The 26642-nt window shown below is 27.7% G+C and overlaps 1 protein-coding gene across 3 annotated transcripts in view; it reads left to right on the top strand.

Moving 5' to 3' along the window:
• Positions 1 to 26642, top strand: part of LOC129981726 (myelin transcription factor 1-like protein) — a 145308-nt gene that overhangs the window by 34930 nt on the left and 83736 nt on the right. For all 3 annotated transcript variants that reach the window (XM_056092684.1, XM_056092683.1, XM_056092682.1), the window contains exons 2-5: positions 18703 to 18766; positions 22366 to 22390; positions 23089 to 23131; positions 23243 to 23264. In XM_056092684.1, coding sequence (XP_055948659.1) covers positions 22382 to 22390; positions 23089 to 23131; positions 23243 to 23264 — 74 coding nt within the window. In that variant the 5' untranslated portion in view covers positions 18703 to 18766; positions 22366 to 22381. The remainder of the gene's footprint in view (positions 1 to 18702; positions 18767 to 22365; positions 22391 to 23088; positions 23132 to 23242; positions 23265 to 26642) is intronic.

The raw sequence follows: 26642 nt of genomic DNA, 5'->3' as shown, positions 1-26642 counted from the left end.
AAATACACTTTCTAAAATCAAAAGTGAGCTTTTGCGGATTGAAGTAGTGAAGCAAAAATAAACTTGAATTATTCGTGTATTATTCGTATAGTTTGTGTGAATCTATAAATACTTCCAAAATATTTATTTCTGTTGAAATTGGATTTATTTTTACGTCTTATTTAAGAAATGTATCTTTTAAATGACTCAGCGAATTTTCAAGTTAAAATAAATAAACATTAAAAGGAGGAAATGTTCCACGTTTTATTTCTTTATTACTATTTAACTTAGGCATAGGAGAATCATCGTTTGCTTAAAAAGTAAGAATCTTTCAAAAATATCCTTTTTTTTTAAAATGCTTCCCTTTTCTACACTTAAATGCCAAAGAAGTTAAAAGTCCTTAAAAGTCTCTCTTCCATTTATTCAATGTATTTAAAAGCATCCAAAAAATTATTTCGTTTGAATCCAAAGGGTATAACTGTTGCGTAATTTTCAAGAAAAGTTTCTGATTTATAAAAATTAATTCCGAATATGGTTTGAAAGATCTCGCAAATAGTTATTAATAATTGACGCATTACCTAAAAAGTAAGGTTTCATTTCTTTCAGAAAAAGAACATTAAAGTTTTTAAATTTTTAATTTGAACTTTATATATACGTATGAATATTTCAAAACTCATTTTGATCGTGAAAATATGAGTCTAGGAAAATTATGCATCGAAATTAAATTTCTAACATTTTATTTAATTTAAATAAATGCATTTCTTGGCGTAATTTAAAGCTGTTTAGGATTGGGTTTTCTTTTGCATTTATATAAGAATCTCTAGTATTGTTGTTATTATAAATCCCTCGGCATAGAGATTCTTTCTCTTACCTAATTAATTAGATGAAGTTGACGTTTATGTTTGAAAATACATTATCTTTCATATCTACGAGCCAACAATTATTAACTCTAAGATATTTTAAATATTTAAGAGAATATGCTCTTTAGAGAAAACTGCTGTGCAACGATTGAGCGATCTATCATTGCAAAAGATTTTTCCATTAACGTGATAATGCGTGTAGGCTTGTTTACTATCTATAAATTGTGTAATGTGAAAATTGCTACTTACAAAATTGTTGACTTGGAGCTAAGGTTTGTAGTATATTCTTGGATAGTAGGTGCTCAGTAAAAAAAGGATTTAGTTAAAATTTAGGATTAAATTAGATAAAATTTTAATTAATTAAAAACACTAATTATTTAATTTTTAATTAATTAAAATTCTGACTTTTTTCTTCAATAGCGTTGAGGCATATAATAGCACAAAAATTAATTTTACATCATTTTAAAATTTAAAAATTGACTTTCAGTGATAAAAATTTTATTGTTTTGGAATTTTTTTCTCTGATTTTAAAAAAATATTTTAAAATCAGTTTTAAACTCAATTTATAGCAATGTTTTTTATTGTTGTGAAAACATTTTATCACTTTACTCACGTGCTCTTGCCAATGTTATGTATTCCTGATCGAATAGTCAAGTAGAAATTTGTTTTGAGACAACGGAAAATGGGAAAACTGAATGAAAATAATTAATTTAATGTCCAAAACTTAATAGAATTTTACTAATAAAAAGTATATTTGCTGATCCAAATCCACCTCAAAAAGGAATTCGAATTGTTAAAAATGTTAAATATAAAAATGTATGATAGGTATAAGCAGTGTTTTATCACAAAATTTAATAAATATTGATTAGTAAATTAATAATTTAATATAAATATTGAACAATAATTCCTTCAGCAGTATTCCAGTCTGAGGGGTGATTGAGTACTAAGGGCCATCACCACCACAGTACAACTCCTCTCTTGGGAAGTATGTCCCGTTTTCGATGGAAAGGGCTAGACCCCTACCTTTTTGTGTACCCATCAGGGTGGCCAGAAACAACCACCATTCCGGAAGTACCTCATCCTCAATTATAAGGTGTCCCACAGTGGGTGAAGTCTCCTATAACATCTATTCTGAAATGTTTGTTATATAACGAACAAAGAACAACTAAAATTAAAATTCCATCGTTGTCTGGAACAATTTTGACAAATTGAGCATCTATCTCATTTGATGAAATCTCAGCATATGTCTTCAATTAGATTAGACATATCAAATGTTTACATTTGAAAATATTTCCTTTATTGACCAAAATTAAACAGAAATTTTACTGAAAAAGAAGGAAAAGTGACTAAAGGAGAAAAAAACTGGCAGAAAAGAATTTTACCCGTCCTTTAAGGACTACATAGCAATAAATTTAGTTACAAACAATTTATATTTAAATATGAATTTGTAAACAAAACAATGGAATGAGAACACCTTTACTAATGATGTACATTGAAAAAAGTTTGTCACTTTTTTTCAGGCTCGTCGATGTATATTACAAAATCGTTATCATCAAAAGATTATCTATAATTTTATGACAAGTATCAAAAGTTTTATTATTCTGTGGTCAACTAAAATATCTGGATTGCAAAAATCTAAATAATCCTTGGATTTATTGTTCATATTTGAAGTTTTAAAAATAAGAACCTAGTTTAGTTTAGTTTGGTTCAGTAATATTAACGTCCCGTTTTTAAGCAACACTAGGGCTATTTTGGGACGGACCTCGTTATATTGAACCGCAGTCAGATGACGAGCTGGCACCCCCCCCCTCCTCTCCACACCATGCCACACCAGCGGGAATAAGAACCTAGTAGCAAATAAGGGAGGAGTGCTTAAATCAGTAACTAATTTCAAGAGATAAATATGTGATTCTATGCTTTAAATAATGTAAAAAGTTATATTTTATGTTGTTTAGATCAACAAGTGTAATGTTGAAAAAATTAAAGTTTACATTCTTATTCCGTCCACTGATCTTATTAGTTGTTTCATTTAAAATACTAATCATCTTTAGTGGCCAGCTGGTTCGCCGGAATTAATGCTCGCTAACATTTAATTTAAACTATTAACTAACTATTAATTATTAATTAACTATTAATTCTTAACTAACTATTTAATTTAAACTATTAACTAACTATTTAATTTAAAAATTAAATAGTTTAGCTCACCTGATCTCTTAATAGCATCTTTAGCAAAATGTTTTCAAACTTCAAACTTTGATAGTCATATAACTCATGCTATTATAGAAGCCTTATGATATTCTGTTCGTTGTATTATGCATCTTTCTAATTTCCTATCAGCTGCTGTAAAAATTTCCTGTCAGCTGCTGTAAAATTTGGATATGGAATTGATGCGAAAGTGATAAAACTTCAATCCATACAATGAAGCTCATTATGAACGGAATGAGGTAAACCTTTTGCAAAAATATGAGTCACATTTATTAAGTTTTATACTGAAAGATACTTTACAGAGAAAGCCATTAAGAGTAAATTACAAGAAATATTACATTGAAAGTTTCATTGACCATAAGCCCCGACGAAACTTCTAGTCACCAAAGTCGGCTATAATTTAATAAAATATTTTTAATATGTATTAATATTTTAAATAAAAATAATCCATTGCTCTGCGACTATAACTAACCTAGTTTTGAAGCTTTGATATCACTATTTTAAGTCATTTCATTGGCTGCCTTATGGAAGATCTGTTAATCAACAGACATCGCATTTTGGTGTAGTCTGTTGATTGGCTTAAAAGTTAGTGAGTGAAGTGAATAAAAGTAAGTAAAAAAAGTGAGATTCAGCGCTTAATATAACTCTATAAGGTTTCGTCGCAGAAGAGTAAAGGTTTTTTTGTTTATATTATAATCAAGTGTGTCCAAAATATTTGAATAAATATAATTAATAAAAAAATAGAGTGTGCTGGAGAATTCTTCATATATTTTGGTGGTATTTTTATTGACTCCAGAAGCATTAAATACAGTTCTTCATATCATATAAAGCATCTTTCCAATTGTAAATATTTATCTCTCGCTAAGTTTAGAAATTAACTACTGAGGGGACAGATTATATAGATATTTTTAACTCAGAACAAGCACATAAAAATTACAAAAATTTAAAACAATTCAGTTAATATTTTTTAGCTTTTCAAATTAATGTGAGGTAAAATTGCTTCGCAATTTTTATTGTGAAAAAAAATTTACAGAGCTTTTTAAAAATAATATTTTGTTAACTTTACAAATGTAATGATAAATACTCTGAGACCAGCTGGTCTTAGACTCAGCTAACAACACATGGCTTGGTTTCACTTTTATATTTGTATTAGATAAAATCCCGCAAATATCAAAAATATTCAAAACCATCACGATAAAAAAAAAGGAAAAAATATCAAAACTTCATACCATTCATTCCAAATATCTTAAGCACTCATCTTTTCCAAACCTTTCAAGAAGTTGCTGATAAGAATAACTTTTCCGTTGTGCTTCCCTTTTTCAAGAAGAAGAAGAAAAAATCCAAAAATCTTTTCGAGAACTTCAGCAACTGGTTGAAGAGAGCCTAAACAATGTAGGAACTTAACCGTAAATGCCTTAGATAAAAGGCTTAGCTCCAAAAGAAACACGCCAACAAAACCGCTCTTTCTAATATTTGCTTTCGAATGCGTGATCCAAATCGAATAATAAAAGCATAAAGAGGGAGAAGAGATGGATAGATCTATCTCTATCTCCTTCTAAGAGGAAGGAGAGGGATGGTGAGGAAAGAAATCTGATGTGGTGGATAAAAATCGAATGAGAGTTCGAGGGTGGAAGAAGAAGTAAATGCTGACTTTTCGAATCGATATTTTTGTGTAATCACAACCGGCTCCTGCAGAGTCGGGTCTTTCCCTTAGATGTTAGCTGGGGGAATAGAAAACTTCTCCACTAAGAATCGCGTTTGTGGGAAAACTTCTCTTTCGTTTTATTGGATTTGAGGATGAGTTTAAGGCTGAGGGGGAGGGGGAATGGAGGAAAAAAATGGCGGAAAGGAATAAAAGTTTATAAGTGTTAGTTATTCATAAAAGCATTTCTGATATGGGAATGGAGAGATTGATGAAAAAGTAAACAGTAAGTGGTGTGAGGTGTTTTTTATTTTCGCCTTAGATGATAAAAAGTAGAGCTTTTCTTTTAACTCTGATTCAACGAATTTGTTAGCGGTTGCTGATATATTTTTATTTTTAAATCCAACAAGTGTACGTACTCTGAGTAAGAATGAGTATTTTTTATCTATCTGTTCCTTGAAATATTTTCAGGAATATAAGATAATAATTTTTAAGCACTGTTTGTGATATTGAGGGGAGCTACATGTTTCACTAAACAATACAATGTGAAGCATTCTCAATTTCGTAGCAAGGCATATAGTTGTAGAGAATAAATTTACAATGATGTATAAAGAGAGTTTTAACAATTCTTAAACTTATATATGTTTTTCACTCCTAGATTTGGGTTATGCATTCGAAAACGCGCAAATCAAGACTTTGTTGAAAGGAATGATTTGGAGGTAGTCTACTCATAGGGTTAATTTCAAGACGAGATGCAAATTCGTCTTGCCTTTAGTCCTCGACAGAGTTTCAGTCCTGGAAGTTAAGTTATTTTATCTATGATGCCCAGCTGTAATATCCATCAAATCTGAATATTCAATCTCTATTGGCATCGGGTCGTGAATCTGTTATTTATCGATACCAAATAAATTATTCCACCACTAAACCAGTATGGCCTTTCATTAATTTCCTAACATTAAAATAATATTGGTGTAAGAAATTTACAAGACCATTTTTCTGTAAAGAGGCTTAAATAATTCACAAGATGTAATCTGAGTTAATTTCCATTTTGATGTTTTGAAACAGTTTCTACATCTTTAATAATAAGATAGGCTGAAAGGTTTTATTATAATAATGGCCTAATACGTTTTTTATAAAACTGAAACAACTCATTTAAATATTGGAAAACAAACGGATCTCTATATAACTGAAATAAGATACACAAAAAGTTTGGAAGTAAAGTTCATGATATAATTCGTTTTAAAATAGTGTAAAACTTGCATTCAGTCCACCAGCCTCTGAAGTTTTCTTACTTTTTCTTATTTTCTGAAAAAAATAAGAGTTTTTTTTTAATCTTTAACTATATGCAACGCCTGCAAATAAATCTAAATATTTTTTTTCCAAAGAAGCTAATTATAAATATGCGGAGTGTTATAATTACTCCATCAAACTGAATGGAGTAATTGGAACACTATTTCTTTGTTACTCAAGGCAAAAAAGTTATCCTTATCATTGCAACAAGAATGTTTTTTTTTCTATTTTGAGAATTATTGATTTGAACAAACTATTGAAAAAATGTTAAAAGTATGATTTTATTAATAGCTAATAGGCTGAAAAATATGGGACGACTTTCAACATCTCACCAAAAAAACTGCATGAGAAAAAAATATTGCATAACAATTTGTGATCTCTTTTATTCTAAATTTGTATTCAACATTTGAAAGACGATACAAATTGAGCAAATGTCGATCCTCCGAGCATCACAACTTAATTCAAAAGTACCGAAATCCAATAGATTTTTAACAAACAATTTCGAGCTCGAAAATTTTTCACTCCATTTGGCAACGCGAGCGAAGCAGATGTCAAGATGTCGAGATCGAAAGCGAAAATCTCCCGACAGCGCGGAGGACGATGGTTTCCATGACAACCACCTTCTCAGATTAACGAGATGAGGCGACAAAAGCTTTTATTGAATCACTTCTCTGTAATCGCACCAAACATTTACACTGCAGCCGTCTCGAACAATACGCTTCGAATTCGCGCCACCAGAGAGTTTATTTTCTCCATTTTCTACTAACGATGTACAAGTCAACAGTTATTCGCATTTGTACGAAGAAGAAGCGCTTTTCTAGCCGTTTAGATGACAGATATTGATCGTCTTTGTTGAACTTTGAATTTGAATGATTATTCGAATCTTCAGTGGGACCCATGTGTTTAAGAAAGTTCTTCGAGCGGGAACGTCATGGCGCGAAAATCTGTTGCGTTGTAGAACGAGAATAATAACGAATTAACCTCCGTTGTTTGTTTTGTAACTACTGAACTTTGCTAACAGTTGTTTGAAAATCAACTAAAAAGCATCATCTTATTCGATTTCATAAGCATAAAATTAATTTTTTTAGCATCAAAAACATTAACATACAAATATATATTGCTTATATAATACCATGTTTTCAAAAGTAGAAAGTTCAGATATTTTCAGTCATAAACATTGTGTTTCTGTGTTTTAAATTCCAGCTGTGTTTTTTATTATTATTATTATTATTTTCTCGTATATAAAGTACATAAAAAAAGTAATGTAAATGTTAAAACAATTCGAACTCAAGAGTTTGACGAACTTTTATGTTTCAAACTTTTCCGAGCTTGAAAAACATATTTTATAAATTATGCCGGGTCTGTCTGTGAACCGGATAAATCAAAAATGCTTTAAGCTAGACGGATGAACTTTGGTATGTGGTATTTATACCAAATGTAGAGAGAAATCTGTTTATAGGAAGACTGTATTTCTGATTGTCCCAGTGCGACAATAATACCATCTAAAATATACATTCGTGTCAAGTTTTGAAAAGAATCTGGGAAAGAATTGATAGCCTATCCATCTGTAATTTCGTATGCAACTAAAAGTGACAACTTAAGAACTCAATGACTTGAGTAAATGAAATTTGGTATGTGTTCTTGTAACTACAATTATAGTTCTATGTCGAATTCGAGTTTCAGTCGGTTGAAAAAAAAATGCTTCAAAAATAGATCATCAGTTTTTCGTGTACAAACTGCAATATCAACGATTAATCACTGAAAAGGTCGCTAAAGATCGAATTTTAATAGGCTCTTATTCTTAAGCCAGTGGTTCTTAACCTTTTTAAGCCGCTACCCAAATTTGAGAAATATGTTCATGTCGCGACCCAAAAAAAGTCAAAATTTTTTCGTTGCTTTATTTTAGATCGTATTTTTAAAAAATCTTCAATCCTACGATGATGATTTTTTTTTAACTTACAAATTTTTTATTTATTTTTTTAATAATAAAGATAAACAAAAGTACTTTTCGATCCAAGGAAAATTTAATTAATAATCAAGTGTTTTTAATAATTTTTATTGACCAAATTAAAATATATTTATAAATTTTTGAAAATAATTGACATTTTAACTTATTCCTAAAAAAAAAGAAATATCAATGCATATGTTAAGTCTTTTAAATTTTAAATGCAAGTCGTACAGTTTTAATGAGAACCTTGTACTTGAATACATTTTCAAAGATCTTCAAACCTTGGTTGAATGCTTGTCAAGGAGCACCTTATATCTATTTCAGGATTTAACTTGTTCCAGTAATTGTTTTTGATTACACACAGAGCCGAAAAACCAGCCTCACACATATATGTTGTTGCAAAGGGCAATAATACTTTTAGGGCTTCTTTAACAATTATTGGCTTTTCGGTTTTTAATTTTAACCAGGAAGCACTTTGTATTTCTATTAATTGTTCTTGAAATTGATTAATATTAACAAATTCCTCATGCAAATCACTTACATCAAAATTAAATGGCATTCAAATATTTGGAGCGCTTCTCTTGTACGCCCTCGCCAGCTTTGTTCCATTTAGTTCTCACCGCTATTATCATCACACGTACTTTTTTTGCTCTCCCTTTTTTAATCAGCTGATATTTTTTGATCTAGTTAATCACATTCATTTCCGATTGTTGATATTTATTCAAGTCGTCATTTCTAAAATGTCTGAAATTTGGTGTATTACTAACTTTTTTGGTTTGACTCAGCGCTACCCAAGAAATATGCCTCGCGACCCAATTTTGGGTCGCGACCCATAGGTTAAGAACCGCTGTCTTAAGCTAACTATTATTAGCCAATGGCATATGATTTATACATTAATATTTATTTCGCTCACTGTATTGCGAAGCAAAGAATTCTCATGTATTGAGCACTGAAAATAAAGATGTGAGCGCTCGTGGCTTTTACAGTGTTGCTCAAGGCTCACAATTTTATGAAGGGGAGAGGGGGGAGAGATAACACAATTATTAAAAAGTATGCTAGTAAATTTTAAGGTTACCGCTTCCGTTGGTTTCTCGTTGTACAATGCGAAAGAATGTTTGGCAGTCTTTTGCTTTACTGTATAATTGTACAGAAATTTGAAAAAACTTAAATGTTTCTCTTGAAAATTTGCTATTCTTTTTGCAGGATTTGTTTCAAAATTTGTAAGAGATGTACGATTTTGGAGTACGAATCACGTGACGCGTTCTTCTGCATAGTTTGTCGAGTTTCTAATTTACCATGCCGCATACTCAAAAATATCATACAAATACATATAATTTTAAAAAATATAGATTCGGAAAGATCCAGATTTCTTAAAAGGTCAAAATTTTTGATGATTAATTTTTGTTTACTTAAAATATGGGAAGTAAGAAAAAAGTTTTAAAACAGCACAATTTTTTTAGCCGGTTTTGATTATTATTGTTGTTTTCTCTTTATCTTTATCTTCGGGACTTGAGGATTCCAGTTTCGAGACCCGATTCCACTAAAGAACCGCAGTGCAAGTGGTTCTAGTGCGGTGTGGAAGTTTGAAGAAGGGGTGCGGGTGCAAGCCCAGGTATCATCCTTATCATCTGTTCATAGCTTAAAATTACAAGGCCCATCCCAAAATAGACTTAGTGTCACTTTAATAAACGGGATGTTGATCTAACTAAGCTAAGCTCTCGATCCTTATCAATTAACTCGATGTCAGAAAACAATTCAGTTTTTATTTTATATACCATTTTTTTTATTCCATTCAAAATCCCAAAAAAAATTTACAAAATTCAATTTCGAGTGAACTATTCAGTATTTTTGGCATCTATCAAATTTTTGTAGACATTTTGTCAAAAAAATTCACAATCTAATTCTAATATCAAAATCTGGAATGCCAATATATCTGATAAAATGTTTAATGAGCACTGTTAATACACCAAAATTTTAAATAATTTTAACAAAATTCTTTTCTTTTTTTTTCTTGGATGTCCCAATAGTTTAATGAATATTGTTAATACACAAAAATTTTAAATAATGTTAACGAAATTCTTTTCTTTTCCTTTCTTTTTTTCCCTTGAATGTCCCAATAGTTTCACGATGCAGTTTAATGCTTTGGAGTTTGTAAGGATTGTATCCTTTGTTTTCTTCCAAATCTTTTGCTTGATTTAATGTCTATTGGAATACAATGAAATAGGAAATATCATAGTGTTTCATTTATTTCTCTACAGAATGCGCAATTAGTAATGTTACTTTCAGTTCTTTAAAAATCATGCACTGCTTCTTATTTTCTATACTATTTTTAAAATTAAATTTTTTATTGTATTTTTGCAGTTGTTTTTTATTTGCTTCAGACAATTTACAAAACATGAAATGTAAGTTCAGCAACAAAAATTCCAAAATGTTTAAAGAAATTATTTTTCCTTTCAGTTCTTAATTATTGAAACATTCTAAAACATTATTTTCTAAACCTGTTGAATTATTTAAACCGACTGCCAAACAGTCAAAGTTCGAAATGTTTTTCAGAACCTGTTTGAAATGTTTTGCATGTCGGAGATACATGACTGTTGCTACAAGCGAACTAATTACTTATTTGCAGATTCCCAAAAACATGTCAGTCTTCAAAGCAGCGATCCTATCATGCAATTCCCTCTCCGGAAGACCAATCACGGGGCTTCAGTTAAATTTCCTGATGTTCGACGTAGTTCCGCTCGTTTCTTCCGTAAATAAATGCTCATTACGCCTTAGAAAAGCGTTACATTGTCCTGAACTCATGGATCCAGTGTGTGGGGGCATTTGTTGAAAGAGAGACATTTATCATTTATAAAGGAATGTCAAAAACTTTAAAGCAAAAAAAAAAAGTCTCACTTAAAACAGTTTCAGTTCAAACACGAAACGGTAGCTTCTTTAATTTGGCGCATTTTCTAAATAAGAATAATGATTGATAATGATGCAATATGAAAATTCTTGAAGTACTAGATCGAATTCATTCATTTAGTAAAAATCTATTATTTTATCTGATTATTAGATTGTTTACCAGTTGGAAATTCAAAACATTAATTCTTGACGAAAGATATTGCATTTTCTTTTCAATATTTTGTATATAGTATTCAGTATTCAGTTCAGTAATCTTAAAAAATTCGGTCGTGAAATTTTAATTACAGAAACGCATCTACACTTTAAAAAAAATTCATTTAAGGAATTAGGACTGTTTCTCTATCTTTGATCTTAATAACTCAAAAACATTACAAACTAGAGGAAATCTGAAATCTTTCAAGAGAAAATTTGAAGTGCGACCTTACACAAAAATATACATTTCTTTCAAACGTCAGACAAAAAAATTTTAATAAAAGTCTGTCTATCTTCATTAATCCGTGTACATGTAAACATAACTCCAAAATGCAAACAAACAAATAAATGATATTTTTGTACCTTATAACTTTGAATGAGCAATTCTTTTATATATATAAATTTCCTTCACGTATATTGGAAACGGCTCTAACAGTTTGGATAAAACTTTATATTTAGATAAGGTTTTGTTTTTTAAGTTTGTCTATATAGATGTGTTTCCTGAAAAGATGCGATTTTACACAGACACATTTTTTAGTAACCAAATTTTGACATGTGGCTATGCATGACCTGCATAAGCGTGTTAAAAATAAAATAGTGATTGGGTTTCTGACTCCCATACATTTTTCTTCGCATTCGATCCCACTTTTACAATTCAATTAGATTTCGCTTATAACTTTAAACAAGCCATAGGTTAGGATGGGATTTTATTTGCGATTTTATAAGATAAAACTGCCAAGCGAAGTTTTGTTTCACAAGTATTATGATTTAATTACAGGAATTAAAGATCTGCACCTATATCGTAATTAATTCAGCTTGACCTAGACATCCTAAGAGAAGGGAAAACCGACATCGTGTCAATATAAAGGAACTAAAGTTGAATCCTAATGAACATCAGCGGCCATGATGCAATTCATTCCGTAGGGTGGTATTTCCCTTCTTAAGAGTGAAAGCATTTTGACTCAACAGCCTTACTTCCCCCCTCCCCACCAGTAGACTGTATTGGAAGCTTCCATCCACTGTAAAAACAATTTTTAACTAAGGACTGTATTGGAAGCTTCTCATCATTACAAATACTCATTATCTCATCATTACTTATATAGATTAAGATTCGCTTATAACAGTGCACATAGTGTGTAAAAAATTAACGAAGTTTGTAGCCTCTAATCCGAAGCGTCGTGTTATGTTAATTTATAATTATCAAAATGCATTGTGACCCGTTAAGTATACAGAGATATTAATTTGTAAGTCTCATTTGTCTGTCTTATGTTTGTTTGTTTTGAATTGAAAATATCTGCCATTACTTGCAGTTATCAATTGTAAGTAACGATTTTTACTTTACGCAACTTACAGAAAAAAAATTGGCATAAAAACATTATTATATTGATTAAAGTGTAAGTGGAAATTCTAATTTGATGTCCAAAAAAACGATTTCTTTTATTATTAAATTAACATTGGCAAAAGCATGCGAGGGGAAATTTGTTGCAATAATAAATATGATTTGAAATTTAATTACGACAATAAGAAGCATTGTTACAAATTGTTTTAAAATGTAATTAAAAAATATTATTAATAAAAATACATGGAATTAAAATTGATATAATTGAAAAGTTTCTTTTATCTTAAAATCATACAAAAAATGTGCGATATAATGCTTCAAAGTCAATAAGAGAAAAATAGTAAAAGATCCAATTTATTTTCAAATAATTAAGACTCTAATAACAATTTAAAGAAATCCTGTCTTAATGAGCATCGACTATACAAGAAAGAATTAAATGAACAATCTAGTAGCTTTAGATCCAATGGTCTTTACAAAGTACCTTGAATGATTTTTTGCATTATCCAGTTTACAGAAAGCATGATAATTTAAAAGCATTAGCATATTAAAAAAAGAAATTTAAGGACGATTCGAACCTTAGTTGAAAGCATTGTAGCATTATTACTCTTTAAGCTTTATAATAAAATGTAATTTTGATTATAAAGCTTAAAGTCGGAGTAGTCACAAGTTGACTACACTGTGGCACACGGATAAATTTTAATCACCGAACCGCCTCGATAGCATTGGCAGGAACTGAGGTTGAGCCCTAAAAGTTCTCACTAGCCGCAGTGCAACTCCGCCATGAGAAGTACGTCTCGTCATCGATAAAGGGTAGCCGACCCCACACCATTTCTGTATCCTTTAATATGGCGAGAACCAACCACCATGCCGGAGTTTTCTCATCCTCAAATCTAAGATCCCCCCAGGTGGAGGTTTTAAGCTTGATAAGTCCTTTTTTTTTTTCATTTTTTGAAATTTATTGTTAACTCCGGCTACGTCTATACAAAAAATATATTTAATCTCGCCATAGAGAAGATATGTATAACTAGTAATATTTATTGGTTGAAAAGTTTTTTTCTTTAATTCAAATGTTATGTAAAAAGATTTGTTCGTATCTTTATGTTTCATTATGAAAATACGTTAAACTTTTAATCTAAAATCTTATTAAAGTATTGAAATCTTTTTCCATCATTAAACCCAAAAAAAAGAAAAAAATCCCAAAATTGATAATACTATCATCGAAAAATCAATAACGGCCTTTTCGAAAATTGTAAAAGATGTTTACATCTTACATTCCGCAAATTGCAAACAGTAAGATATTTAAAAACATTATCATGTTCAAAAAAATCACAGGAAAAAATTGTGCGGCTGAACTCAGAAATGCGTAAAATCTTTTAAGAATGTATAGATCAAATTTTATTAAAAATTCCCTACTCTGTCTTTCTCTGTAAAAACGTCAACATGTTTTCTTTTCTGAATCTATAAATAGATATTAATTTCAATAATACTTCGTCAATAATAACAAGTCTGAAGAGAGTTTCGATAATAAGTTTTCAAATCTGCTTATTTGTTGCCAACAAGATGAAAGAATTTGTGGAAAAAGAGAATTCTTAAGATTATTTTCATTTTATATCTCGAAAAAAATTGTTTGATTTTGGAATTAGAAATATCTATTTATTTTTTTTTCCTCTAAATTTTTTTCTGTTTTCCGCTTTTAAAAAATAATTGTATTTTTCAAACGAAAACAACTTGATAACATAGAAATTTGGATAATTAGCATTGAGTGAAATCTTTAAGTATATTTTTTTTCTGAAATGTTTTTTTTTTTTTTTTTGTAATTTATTGAAAACAAGAAATATATAATTATCACAGTTTCTTATGTATAACCAGCAGTTACGTAATAGTTATGGTGATATATATCACACATTGCTCGCTTTATATTTTGTGATTTATTCACTTGTATTATAATTGTTTTTAATAAAAGATTTGTAGTAGACAGATTTTAATATGATAAAGTAACAGCCTAATTCTAATATGATAAAGTAATTCACTAATTCTAATGTGATAAAGTACTTCACTAATTCTAATATGATAAAGTAATTCACTAATTCTAATGTGATAAAGTACTTCACTAATTCTAATATGATAAAGTAATTCACTAATTCTAATGTGATAAAGTACTTCACTAATTCTAATATGATAAAGTAGTTCACTAATTCTAATGTGATAAAGTACTTCACTAATTCTAATATGATAAAGTAATTCACTAATTCTAATGTGATAAAGTACTTCACTAATTCTAATATGATAAAGTAATTCACTAATTCTAATGTGATAAAGTACTTCACTAATTTTAATATGATAAAGTAATTCACTAATTCTAATATGATAAAGTAATTCACTAAAAGGAATTCTCTGAAACATGTTTGCTAAGATTCGTATTTAAATATTAAATAATAGTTTTGTTTTGTTTTGTTTTGTAAAACAAAAGAAGAAGAAACCTTAATGGAGTCTTTACAATTATATAAGAATGAAGGATTAATAGATTAGGATACAAAAAAAAATGTATATCATTTTCAAGCATGCCTCTGATATTATTAATGGATACAATATCAAATAAAAGAACAAAACTCGCACTTTTTTATTCTCAGTCTTTACTTAAAAGACGCGCCCTAATTTAAAACAATTTAAAACAAAAAAATAAATTGCGATAAATGTTGACTTACAAAAGAGATATTCAGCAGAATTGGCAGTGAATATTTGATTAATATTGCAGCATTTTTAACAAGTTTGGTTCGCACAAGAGAGTTCGAGTGTAGATTTGAATCATTTTTAGCTAAAATCGGTCCTGTCAAGCAAGTAGGCCAAAAAAAAGAACAAGGGATATAATATATTCTCTTTTGATACTGTCAGTCTAAAATGGTGAATGCAGATAATTGCAGTATTGCTTGGTAAAAATTCAATAGTTTAAAACGTTAAGTAATTTTCTCATTTCACTCTTATATTGAAAGGCAATTACGAAAAAAATCCTACAAATGAAGGAAGGATGCGTTTTTTAATAAGAAATGTATCAGAATCCTTATTTGTACATCTCTGTTGTTTCTTAAGGATAAAAATAAAACATTGTTTAGCAGTATACTTTTTAAAACCCTAAAAATGCAATTTATATTATATTATATATATATATATATATATATATATATATATATATATATATATATATATATATATATATATATATATATATATATATATATATATATATATATATATATATATATATATATTATAATTAGAGTAATATTTATTGAAAATCTCAGACGAGTTCGTAGATATGTTATCCAACTCAAAGGGGTAGGAAAAAGTGGTGTGTGGAATTTTCACTTTCGTTTTACTTCTTAAATATTGAAAAATGGAAATGTTTTAAAAATTAGGCGAATATTGCTTGCAACTTTTGCAGTAAAAGTTTTTTTATATCCGCTATCTTTTAAAAATTCCAGAATTCTATTTATAGAATTAAAAAAATGTAATGTACTTAAAAGATTTATATTTCGTTGCTAAATGTTAATAATGTCATTATAGTAGAAAGTATGGTGACCGAAGGATTTTGTGGGGAATCCATGGCATGCAAGTAATATATCTATACTTTATTTAGACAAAAAAGAATCTACCGTGCTAACATGGTTTGTTGAAATTTCATTAAATATTTATTTAATCACTCTTTGAAAATAGTATGAGATCTATTTTAGAAGAATCGCAAAATAAAATACAAAGTATATTTCATATCCCTTTAACTAACGACTTATTTTTATTCATTTTTTAATGAGTCATCTATTAACAAAGATATTTGTATGATTTGTAGAACTCGATAGATAAGCGGAAAATAATATTTAAATTTTCATCCTGCATCTCATTAAATTTTCAAAAAGTTTAGATTAAAATTGCTGACAATAAATTATTATTGTTATTTTGGAATTGTTTTCGACTCTATAATATATATATATATATATATATATATATATATATATATATATATATATATATATATATATATATATATATATATATATATATATATATATATATATATATATATATTGCATATTTTAAACAAAAGCAGTTTATTGTTTTCTAAACATGATTGATTTTTTTTAAATATATATAGATAAATTTATATTTAAAAACTTTATTACTTTTGATTAATCGTTACTTTAAAAATAACTTTTTCAAAATAATTTGATTATTCTTTTCTCGTAGTAACAAACGATTTTTTAAGTCGAAAAATAAATCTTTGCCTTCCAAGGGTAAAAAAAAGTAAATTGTATTGAAAATCACTTGGGGTTTGTTATCATTAAAATATATGACATTTATAGTTATTAAAAGTTATAAATATCATGTAATTAAAAAATAAAATAATAATAATAATTTCTTTAAATATAAATTAGTACATTAAATATCGCTTTTATTTCCAAAATTGTTTACAAACTCAACTGCATAGAGCAAGTTTTTAAAGCTTTCATGTACATGTTATTCATATTGAAGTAAAAATATAATTGTTTATAATCTTTTAAACCCACGCAGCTAGTTATTATTTCCATTTTTACAAGAATTAATCATAAATATGTCCTTGAAATAGTTTCTTTGATATTTTAATTCCATAAAAAGGATATTTTTTAAAAAATTATTAACGAGAGAAGTTCTACGAATTTCTTAAACTAATGAGGAAACTTAAATGATCCCATCTGCTCCATTTCAATTAAAAGGGGAGAAATGTATAAATTTAGACATGAAAATGAAGAGAAAAATCCTGGATTGATTGAAGAAATGATTTCAACTGGCATAATTGCTTCTTTTTGGTCGATCATTAAGGAGAATTTCGCATTCGATATCATCCCCTTCGCAGAATACTCATTACTTTAAATTGAAAGATTTGCTCATTAATATTAAAACTTTTGGTGTTTTTCTTCGATCTGAAAAAAAATAAATAAAAATAAATGAAATATTTTAATTTCCAAATTCGTTATTTCGAGCAAATTTTCAGAAAAGCGTGTTTCTATTTAAGAGATGAATAATATTTAAAGAAGATATTTTGTTGTTGCTGGAAATTGCTTTCTTGTGAAGTGAAATGCAGGGATATTAAGTTTTTATTAACTTTTAATTTATGAATTTTCATATTTTCTTACGAATTTGATAGTAATTCTGATGGCATTAATAACGATGCTTTTTTATAGTCTGTGAAGTGATATTAAATATAACGATGTTAAATATAAAAACATCTCTCGCCTCTTCTACACAAATTTGAGGGCGATAGTATTATGATTTTGCATACAGATAGTGACATGGTTTTCTGCATAGGAATTTATTTTTTTACATTAGTTTTTCGTACATATAGTATAATCTCAATAATACGGCAGTACCTCAATCCATACCTTTTATTTTTCGGCGTCTTCAACTATGGGAATGGGGAATTCAAAGAGTTTAGTTAAATTTAGATACCTTAACAACCCATTTTAAAGCAACCCTAGAACAGTCTTGGAAAGAACTTAATTTTGAACCCCCTTCAGATGATGAGGACGATACCTAACCTGGCAATCTCCCTCCAAACTTCTGCACCACACAAATGGGAAAACGTTTGGCCGACCCCGCGGAAGTTCTACGGTGGCATCGGGTTTCGAACATGGCCCCTTATGGTTCCGAAGTTGAAACCTTACTATAATCCAACATACCCAAAGGAAATTAAAATGCCAAGGGTAAAAATAACCAATAGCATTTAATGTCTTTGTCATTCTTGTTGACATTATTGTGTGAGTTGAGGGAGTAATTTACATGTAGACTTCAACATCATTTTATTTTTTATAAATTCCTTATACCGTTTCTAAATACAATTACGTAGCCTTGATATATTATAAACTGATAGAAAATTTAGTAAAATAAATTTATACATAATATTTTAAAGCTCAAATTTTACCTTCTGAAAAGATACGAATCCTAAATCCTTTGATAATTATTCAAATATGCTCATATTAAATAACTGACTGAGGCTAAATCTAACCGATTATACTTTTTATTTGCGATGCATAATTCTTTAAAGAAATATTTGGCTAGAATTATTATCCTATTACTCTTCAATGCTAAATTAATAATTTTTTTTTCATTTTATAATAAGTTGAAAAGTATTGGAATCTTATCATTAAAGTTTATTTACACTAAATTTTTTCTAACAAAATATTCTTTTAAAAGATCATCTTTGTGACTAATCATTTAAAAATTAATTGCTTCTGAATTTTACTTGTATTAATTTAGCTAAGAGTATTTTATGTTCTACTTTAAAAAAAGAAAATAAAATATATATTCTTCATTTTAGGCTCAGCAAATGGTGTCTGGGATATAGAACTGAGTGCTGAGCGTGAAAGCAACATACAAGTCAGGTAAAATTTTTAATAATAAATTTAAACAGATAATTTTAGTAAAAATGTTAATAATAAATTTTAATAAATAATTTTAAAATTTTAATAATAAATTTTAATAAATCATTTTAGTAGAAATTTTAATAATAAATTTTTATAAAGTATTTTAGAAGAAATTTCAATTATAAATTTTAATAAAGGATTTTAGTAAAAATTTTATTAATAAATTTTATTAAAGGATTTTAGTAAAAATTTTAATAATAAATTTTAATATATTATTCTAGTAAAAATTTTAATAATAGCTTTTAATAAATAATTTTAGTAAATTTTTATAATAAATTGATAAATAAATTTTCTTAAAATTATTTACTCATTTATAAACGAAAGTATTGTAAAAATATATTGTATAACATTTTCTCAACAGCATTTTCTATAAGAATATATTAGAACATTTTTGAACTTAAAAACATTTTAGTTGACCTTCCATTTATCAATCTACTTTCTTACATTCTATAAGAATTAATTCACTAGGATCTTAATTTGGAATTATCCAATGAAAATGATTGACGAATTATGTAGTTGTTTTCCTCGTTTAAACTACTTTACTTCAAAATTCTGGAAGTTTCTTTTACCATCTTTTTAAATAATAAATCGTTTGTAGTTATCAAAAATATGAAATATTCTATATAACAAATGTAACAACTTAATAAATCAAATGAGGTTATTCTAAAAAGATAAAAATTTTGTTTAAAACTCTTTTTCTGTTAACTCTATTCGATTAATTCATTCTACTGAAATCATATAACACTTCTCAAATTAATTTTTATCCTTATGAATGGATACATTTTCAAGATAGAAATTGGAATAGCTACACGAATTCTGTAATTCTCAGTAAAAATTCATTAGCTCAAGTATCAGAAGACTTTTCATCCTTAAGAAATAAATCGTTTGCAATTACCATAAATATTAAAAAAATCCTTTTAATAACTAACTTAACTCTAAAAATTTGAATTATAACTTTTCGATTAATTTTTTTTTCTCTTAGCCTTCCACAATCTGTCTAAAAATAAAATGTACATTTCAAATTTATTTTTATTCAAATGTGAGGCATAGCTTTTTAATTTTAAATTAATAAAAAAAAAGAATTATTCGAAATGCTCCATTATCAGTTCAGAGATCATGATTTTGATTTGTAGAACTGAGCTTTCAGTTTATCGTTTAAGTTATTCGTAGTTTATTTATTTAAATTTGAATTTGTATATAACAGATATTTTTTTATCAAAATCTATTATTTTGCAAAACTAGTTAGCATTTTTCTATTTAGCAAGAAAAAAACCTTGATTTTCAGTTTTAGATATAATTCATACTTTATACAACAATAGGGCAATTGTATCTAATCGCATTTAAAAGTGGGCAAAAAACACTTTCTAAAAAAAGTTAATTTCCTTCATTAAATAAGATATTTTTAGCATATTGAATGCGAGGAGACAAAATTTATAAATAGGAGCCTTTAATTAATTTAAATTAAAGCACGAATTAAAACTTATTTCTTGAATGTAAATTTTAAATTAGTTTGCACGAACGTAATGCTTTCTTTTGAAATTGCATCCAATTACCTTATAATCTGTTTTTTTGAATTTCAAAAAAAAAAAAATGTCAGGAAAAATATAAAAGAAATTGGATTTATTAATTACCGGCTTTTCTTCAGTTGATTCAGGAGATATGTGTGGTATGATTGCTATTCTCTAAAAATAGATTTATTTTTCTCGATATTTTTATTCTTATTTTAAATTATATAATATAATTGCGAAGATAAATTTTTATTTAAGAAATTTACTGCAAGATGATTTTAATGAAGAGAGATTTAAGGTTTCATAGAAAATAATTCGGAATGTTGTTGTTTTTTTATAATATTTTTTGTTTCTTTTGATAAAATTGTAAATTTATTACTTTAGTTTTTATTTTGATAAATTTTGTGTAACTGTTTGCAAAAAAAAAAATTAAAAACGATATGAAATTAGAAAAATATAAAAATGTATTTGGGAGAAAAAAAGCATAAATAGTATTTCTTATAAATAAATCAAAATGAAAGATATTAGCTTTTTGACAAATGTTATAAGATTTTAAACTACTAATTTTGTTCTCCACACATTTTTGATGTATTGATTGTTGTTTAATTTTTCTGTATATTTATTAATAAGTTATTTCGTGATGATTTATAATCATATTAATTTCTTCATTCCTTATCGGAAGGATACATACTGATGCATAAGTAGACATTTTTAAGTACGTAAAAATTTGCGTGAGATTGTATTTCATCTATACAATTAAGTTTGAATAGACCAGCAATTATCGTAACGTAGACTACAAAAGTCTTATTAAAAGCAATAAAAATAATTTTTGTATAAAGATATGGACGGAGCATTAAAAACATATTTGAAAAATCCAATATGTTTTTCATTAAGTTACTTCGAGGCTCTTCAAATTAAATCTTACCTAATGACATGAAATTTCATCAACAAACATTTCAGACTATATACTATTCAGTTATTCATAAAACAATGAATAAAAAAAATAGAAGAAAAAAAATAAAACATGTAAAAAACAAAAGAATTTTTTTAAAGGGAGGGAAACAGAATTTTCATGATAAACGTGGTCTTTTCATTAAATCTATGATTTATTACTTTCATTAAATCTATGATTTATTGCTTTCATTAAATCATTAAATCAGCTTCAAGAATAAATAGGCCTAGTTGTTGCGAAATAACAGAGATCACCGATTCGTCTATGAAGACATGTCCAACAGGTCGAATTACAAAGAAAGATGCCCCATTTTGCATCAATATTGCATTTTGAATGCTTCGAAGCTGGTGAAATTCTGTTGTAACAAAATCGTTAGCAATAAGGTTAGTAAAGAAGCATGGTTGAATTCGTACAGAACACACCATTAAAAAAAATAATAAATAACTCCTTACTTTTTTTAAACTTTTACAGAACTTCCCGTCCTTTTATATATCTCAAGTCATTTAAAGCTTTAAATTATACACTTGCATTATTTCTCTCTCTCTCTCTCTCTTTTCATTTTCCCCAAGAATCTTTCCCTCATTTAATAATTTGCAAGCCCACCATCGGAAATATTTGTTGTTCTAATTTCACATCATTTTAATCAAATGAACACCTTCTATACCTCTCTGAATTGATGATGCTTAATTTGAAGAGTTTTTATTTTCAATATTTCATAATCATGGACAGGAGTTAATTCGCAATTATATAATTATTTTTGTTGATATCATTTCAAATAAAATTCTGCAATTTTAAAATGATAGGATCGGAATTTTTTTACCATACGAACAAAGTTAATAACAGTATATGTATTCCTTGACTATTTAAAAATGGTTAAATTCCATATTCAATAGAAAATCACTGAAAATTATAGTCTATATGCTACACAATAATGGTACACGTTGGTATAAACATGTTAAGATCTTTGTACCTTTAAGTTATAAATAGAGAAAAAAATTATTTAAGTGATAATTTTGTTTCATGCCCATTATGAGATTGTCCTTCTCCTATGCATTATATGCTCACGATGGTCTAACGGAATATATTTTTTATTTCAGGTTCAATTTTACATAAATGAGCAAGGTAAGTAAATTTATTCATTCTATTTCTCAAAATATTTTGTAAAATATCTTTATGTTTTATTAAAAATAACACAATTCATTTTAATATAAATGAGATAATACAAGACAGACGTTTGTTAAAAAAAATTCCATATGTGATCCTTTAAAGAGCAGATGGAGCGAAATAAAATACTGAATGCTTTTACTGTTCAGTAAATACTCAGGGATTATGGGGGAAAAATAATCCAGCTTTTCACAGTTGCAGTTACGATGACAGAACAAAATTTTTAAATGGCAATATTTAATTATTTTTGTGGAAATGTGATTTTTTACAGTAAAGAAAAACCAGCGCCATTTTAAGATTTAAAAATACTGTTTCAACTCAATTTAGATTTTCTACATTGAATTTTCTACAGGCTAGCGTTTTTGTGATGGGTGGGGGGTGGGGATAAATGTTGAAAATTGAGAATTTCGAAATTTTATTCATTGATATCATATTCTCCAAGGAATATGCAATGATCCACCTGCTGTTCCTTTTTTTTTCACGATTTTTAATCATGCATAGATATCATTTGTAGATTTAATATTTAATCATTTATCGATAGTATGCCGACATATAAACATTATCATGTTACAAAAAACTCTTCGTATCTAAATAAAATTAGCATAGCTATAAATAAACTGATAAAGCATCTTTTTCAATCAAATGTTTACTTACAGGTTGACGACTCTCGTCCAAATACACGGTCAAGAGGTCCTGCAGGTATGAAAAGCGCTCTTTAAAAACTTTCCTCGATGATTTAATCCATTAAAACTTTCTCTTTTAATGATTGTTTGTGTCAACTTTTCTAATCATGACTTTTTCTTTCCACAGGCTCTTCTCAAGAAACCATTTGGTACGTATCCTGGAGATGTTTGCATATAATCTCTTTTTATTTCTTATCACCTAAATTTATTCCTTTATGTTATCGGAATTTAATGTCTTCCAGAAACCCATTACCTTGAAAGCATTATGCGAAAATTTCGAACATGTAGGAAGGTTTTAAAGATGAGCCTTGTAAATATTTGATTGCTTTCGATGCGCAGTTTATTTCTAAATTTAGTTTATTTGAAGTATTAAAAAAACTTAAAGAAATCAATACTTGACTTGGTTCGTTCTTCATATAATTTTCAATTTATTCCGGCCATTTTTTTTTTGTATGATTCTTGTTCCATTCGTATGACATATTCGTAAAAGAGAAAAAATGGCAGAATTAAATTCTTAAAGATATGAAAACTATTATTTTAAAATTCTGTAATATTCCTATTTTAGTAAATAATGTATTAAAAGTAAATGTAACTTCAAAAGGAAAATATAATCATTTCACATTTTTAAGAATTTCCTTTTCACTAACGTTTTATAAAGATTGTATTTTAAATGCTTTCTATAATGAAATTTGTTTCGATATGAATTTCTTTCCAGCTATTAAAGCATATTTTGTGACTGTCTTGCCTATTTTGCATTTGAATGGCTGTTCTAAAAGTTTAATTTCTTTTCGAATTTTTGCAAAAACATTCGGTTTGAAATTTTTCTATTTTCATGTTAAAAGAATACTTCGTAATTTAAAATGTATTAAAGATATATGTTTCAAAATTTTATTTTTAATAGGAAATATTATTCCATAATAGAACATTTATAAGCAATATTTAAATATGCATAAATTAAAAACTAGCCATCTTTGGCGACTAGTCTCTTCTCAGAAAATTTTTATTATGTTTTATTTTAAATCAACTCTTTAATGCATAAATTCGTATTCACTCTTTCCTCATCAAACTGATTTAAACTTTAAGTTAAACATTTAAGTCGTCTTATTTTCGTAACCTTACACCAGTTCTGTAAATGAACTTCCCAAATAAAATCACATGAAAAGAATTACTATTTATGTATTTTAATATATACGTCCATGTTATCTTATGCGATATTTTAGCTTCTCGTACTCTTTTCCTGATACTAAAGCAGTAGATCCCACTATTAAAACTTTGCTTTCATTTTGTTCGAAATATAGCCGCACGTTAAATGGTATGGTGAATAGCTAGTTGAAAGAATATTTCAAAAATTATTAACGAGCATTTTATTTATTTATTTATTTTTGCTTTATGAATGTTATATTTAATATTTTAGAGAATTTTTCTTATAAATTACACAAAAATAATAAAAATTAAACTTCTCGCAGTATGAAAAACGCATGAAAAAAAACGAAAAATAATGAATCTTTATTTTTTAAATTTCAATAATATAAGTGATTAAATGTTTGAAAAATAATAAAAATGGTTTGAATTATTATTGCAAATATTACACTAAAATTTTGAAAGCAGTGGCAACGATCTTTCCAAAACATTCACGCACACTCTCTAAAAAATGTTGCGCATTATTACCTGCATGCAATTGCCAAACAAAAGTTACGAACGAGCTTTATAGCGCTCGATCTTTAGCGAATTTTTGGCAATAAATCGCTATCCTTTGGCTATTGCATAAGTACCGGAAAATTGAATTTGTATTTTGGATATCATTTTTTCCAATAAATTGAAACAAAATTTGACATAGAACTACAGCTGTAGTCACAAGGTCACATACCAAATTTCATATATTTAAATCACTGTGTTTTAGAAATATTGCGCTCATATGCTTATGAAAGTATAGACTGTTGGTGAAACCTTTCATATATGTGGCAATATTTTGGCAATTAATCGCTAGGATTTGGCTATTACACAAGAATCGAAAAATTGAATTTATATTTTGGATATCCTTTTTTCCAATCAATTGAAACAAAATTTGACATAGAATTATAACTGTAGTCACAAGATCACATACCAAATTTCATATATTTAAATCACTGTGTTTTAGAAATATTGCGCTCATATGCTTATGAAAGTATAGACTGTTGGTGAAACCTTTCATATATGTGGCAATATTTTGGCAATTAATCGCTAGGATTTGGCTATTACACAAGAATCGAAAAATTGAATTTATATTTTGGATATCCTTTTTTCCAATCAATTGAAACAAAATTTGACATAGAATTATAACTGTAGTCACAAGATCACATACCAAATTTCATATATTTAAATCACTGTGTTTTAGAAATATTGCGCTCATATGCTTATGAAAGTATAGACTGTTGGTGAAACCTTTCATATATGTGGCAATATTTTGGCAATTAATCGCTAGGATTTGGCTATTACACAAGAATCGAAAAATTGAATTTATATTTTGGATATCCTTTTTTCCAATCAATTGAAACAAAATTTGACATAGAATTATAACTGTAGTCACAAGATCACATACCAAATTTCATATATTTAAATCACTGTGTTTTAGAAATATTGCGCTCATATGCTTATGAAAGTATAGACTCTCGGTGAAGCCTTTCATGCATGTGGTTCAAAATTTGATAGATATCTACACTTCATATATGTATACCAAATTTTATTCTGACAACTTTCTTTCCTTTTTAGTCATCATATTGACTTACATTCAGACAGACAGACAAGCTACTCCCTCTGAATGGTTATCTTCCAAAATTCGCTAGAAATATAAAAATTTGTTAAAAATCATATACTAAATTACATTCCCGTAGTATCTGAAAGCGCTTTTGAGCTATCGAATTCACATAGAGACAGACAGACGGGCAACCATATTCCAGAAATCTGTTTATTAGATTAAGGAAGGTCTGAGATACAGAGATTTGCCAAAATTACAATTCGAATTTTCGGACAATTATTTCTTATTGCATACTTTGGGTACAAGTAAAAATTATCAAAATTCAAAAAAGTTTCAAGTCAGTTTATTGACATTATTAAAAATATAATTTTCCAAATTTCAAGTTGATATAAAATTAACTTTTTGATGATAATATTCCTGAATGATATCGACAAAATACTACAAGATCTTGTTTAGTTTTTAATTAATTAAAATTTATAAAAATTGGCTCCGCGATGCATGTTCTCATCTTTCAAAGTAAATCCAAACTAAAATTGGCCGCTTAGGTCCAACGGTTTGGCGTTCAAAGCAACAACAGACAAATAATCACTTTTATTTTTATTAGGAACTAGCCTCTTTTGGCGACCAGCCGTTTCGCCAATCTTAATGCTCGTTAAAATTTTAATAATTAATTATTTTATATAACTCCTATTTTAATAGCTTCTTCATCAAAATATTTTACAGCTTCAAATTTTGATAGTTATAAAATTCATTCATAATATTATAAAGGAATTCAGTCATAACGTAATATGCA

This window comes from Argiope bruennichi, chromosome 8, assembly GCF_947563725.1.
Source record: "Argiope bruennichi chromosome 8, qqArgBrue1.1, whole genome shotgun sequence".
Lineage (NCBI taxonomy): Eukaryota > Metazoa > Arthropoda > Arachnida > Araneae > Araneidae > Argiope > Argiope bruennichi.
This window is presented reverse-complemented; position numbering and strand designations above follow the sequence as displayed.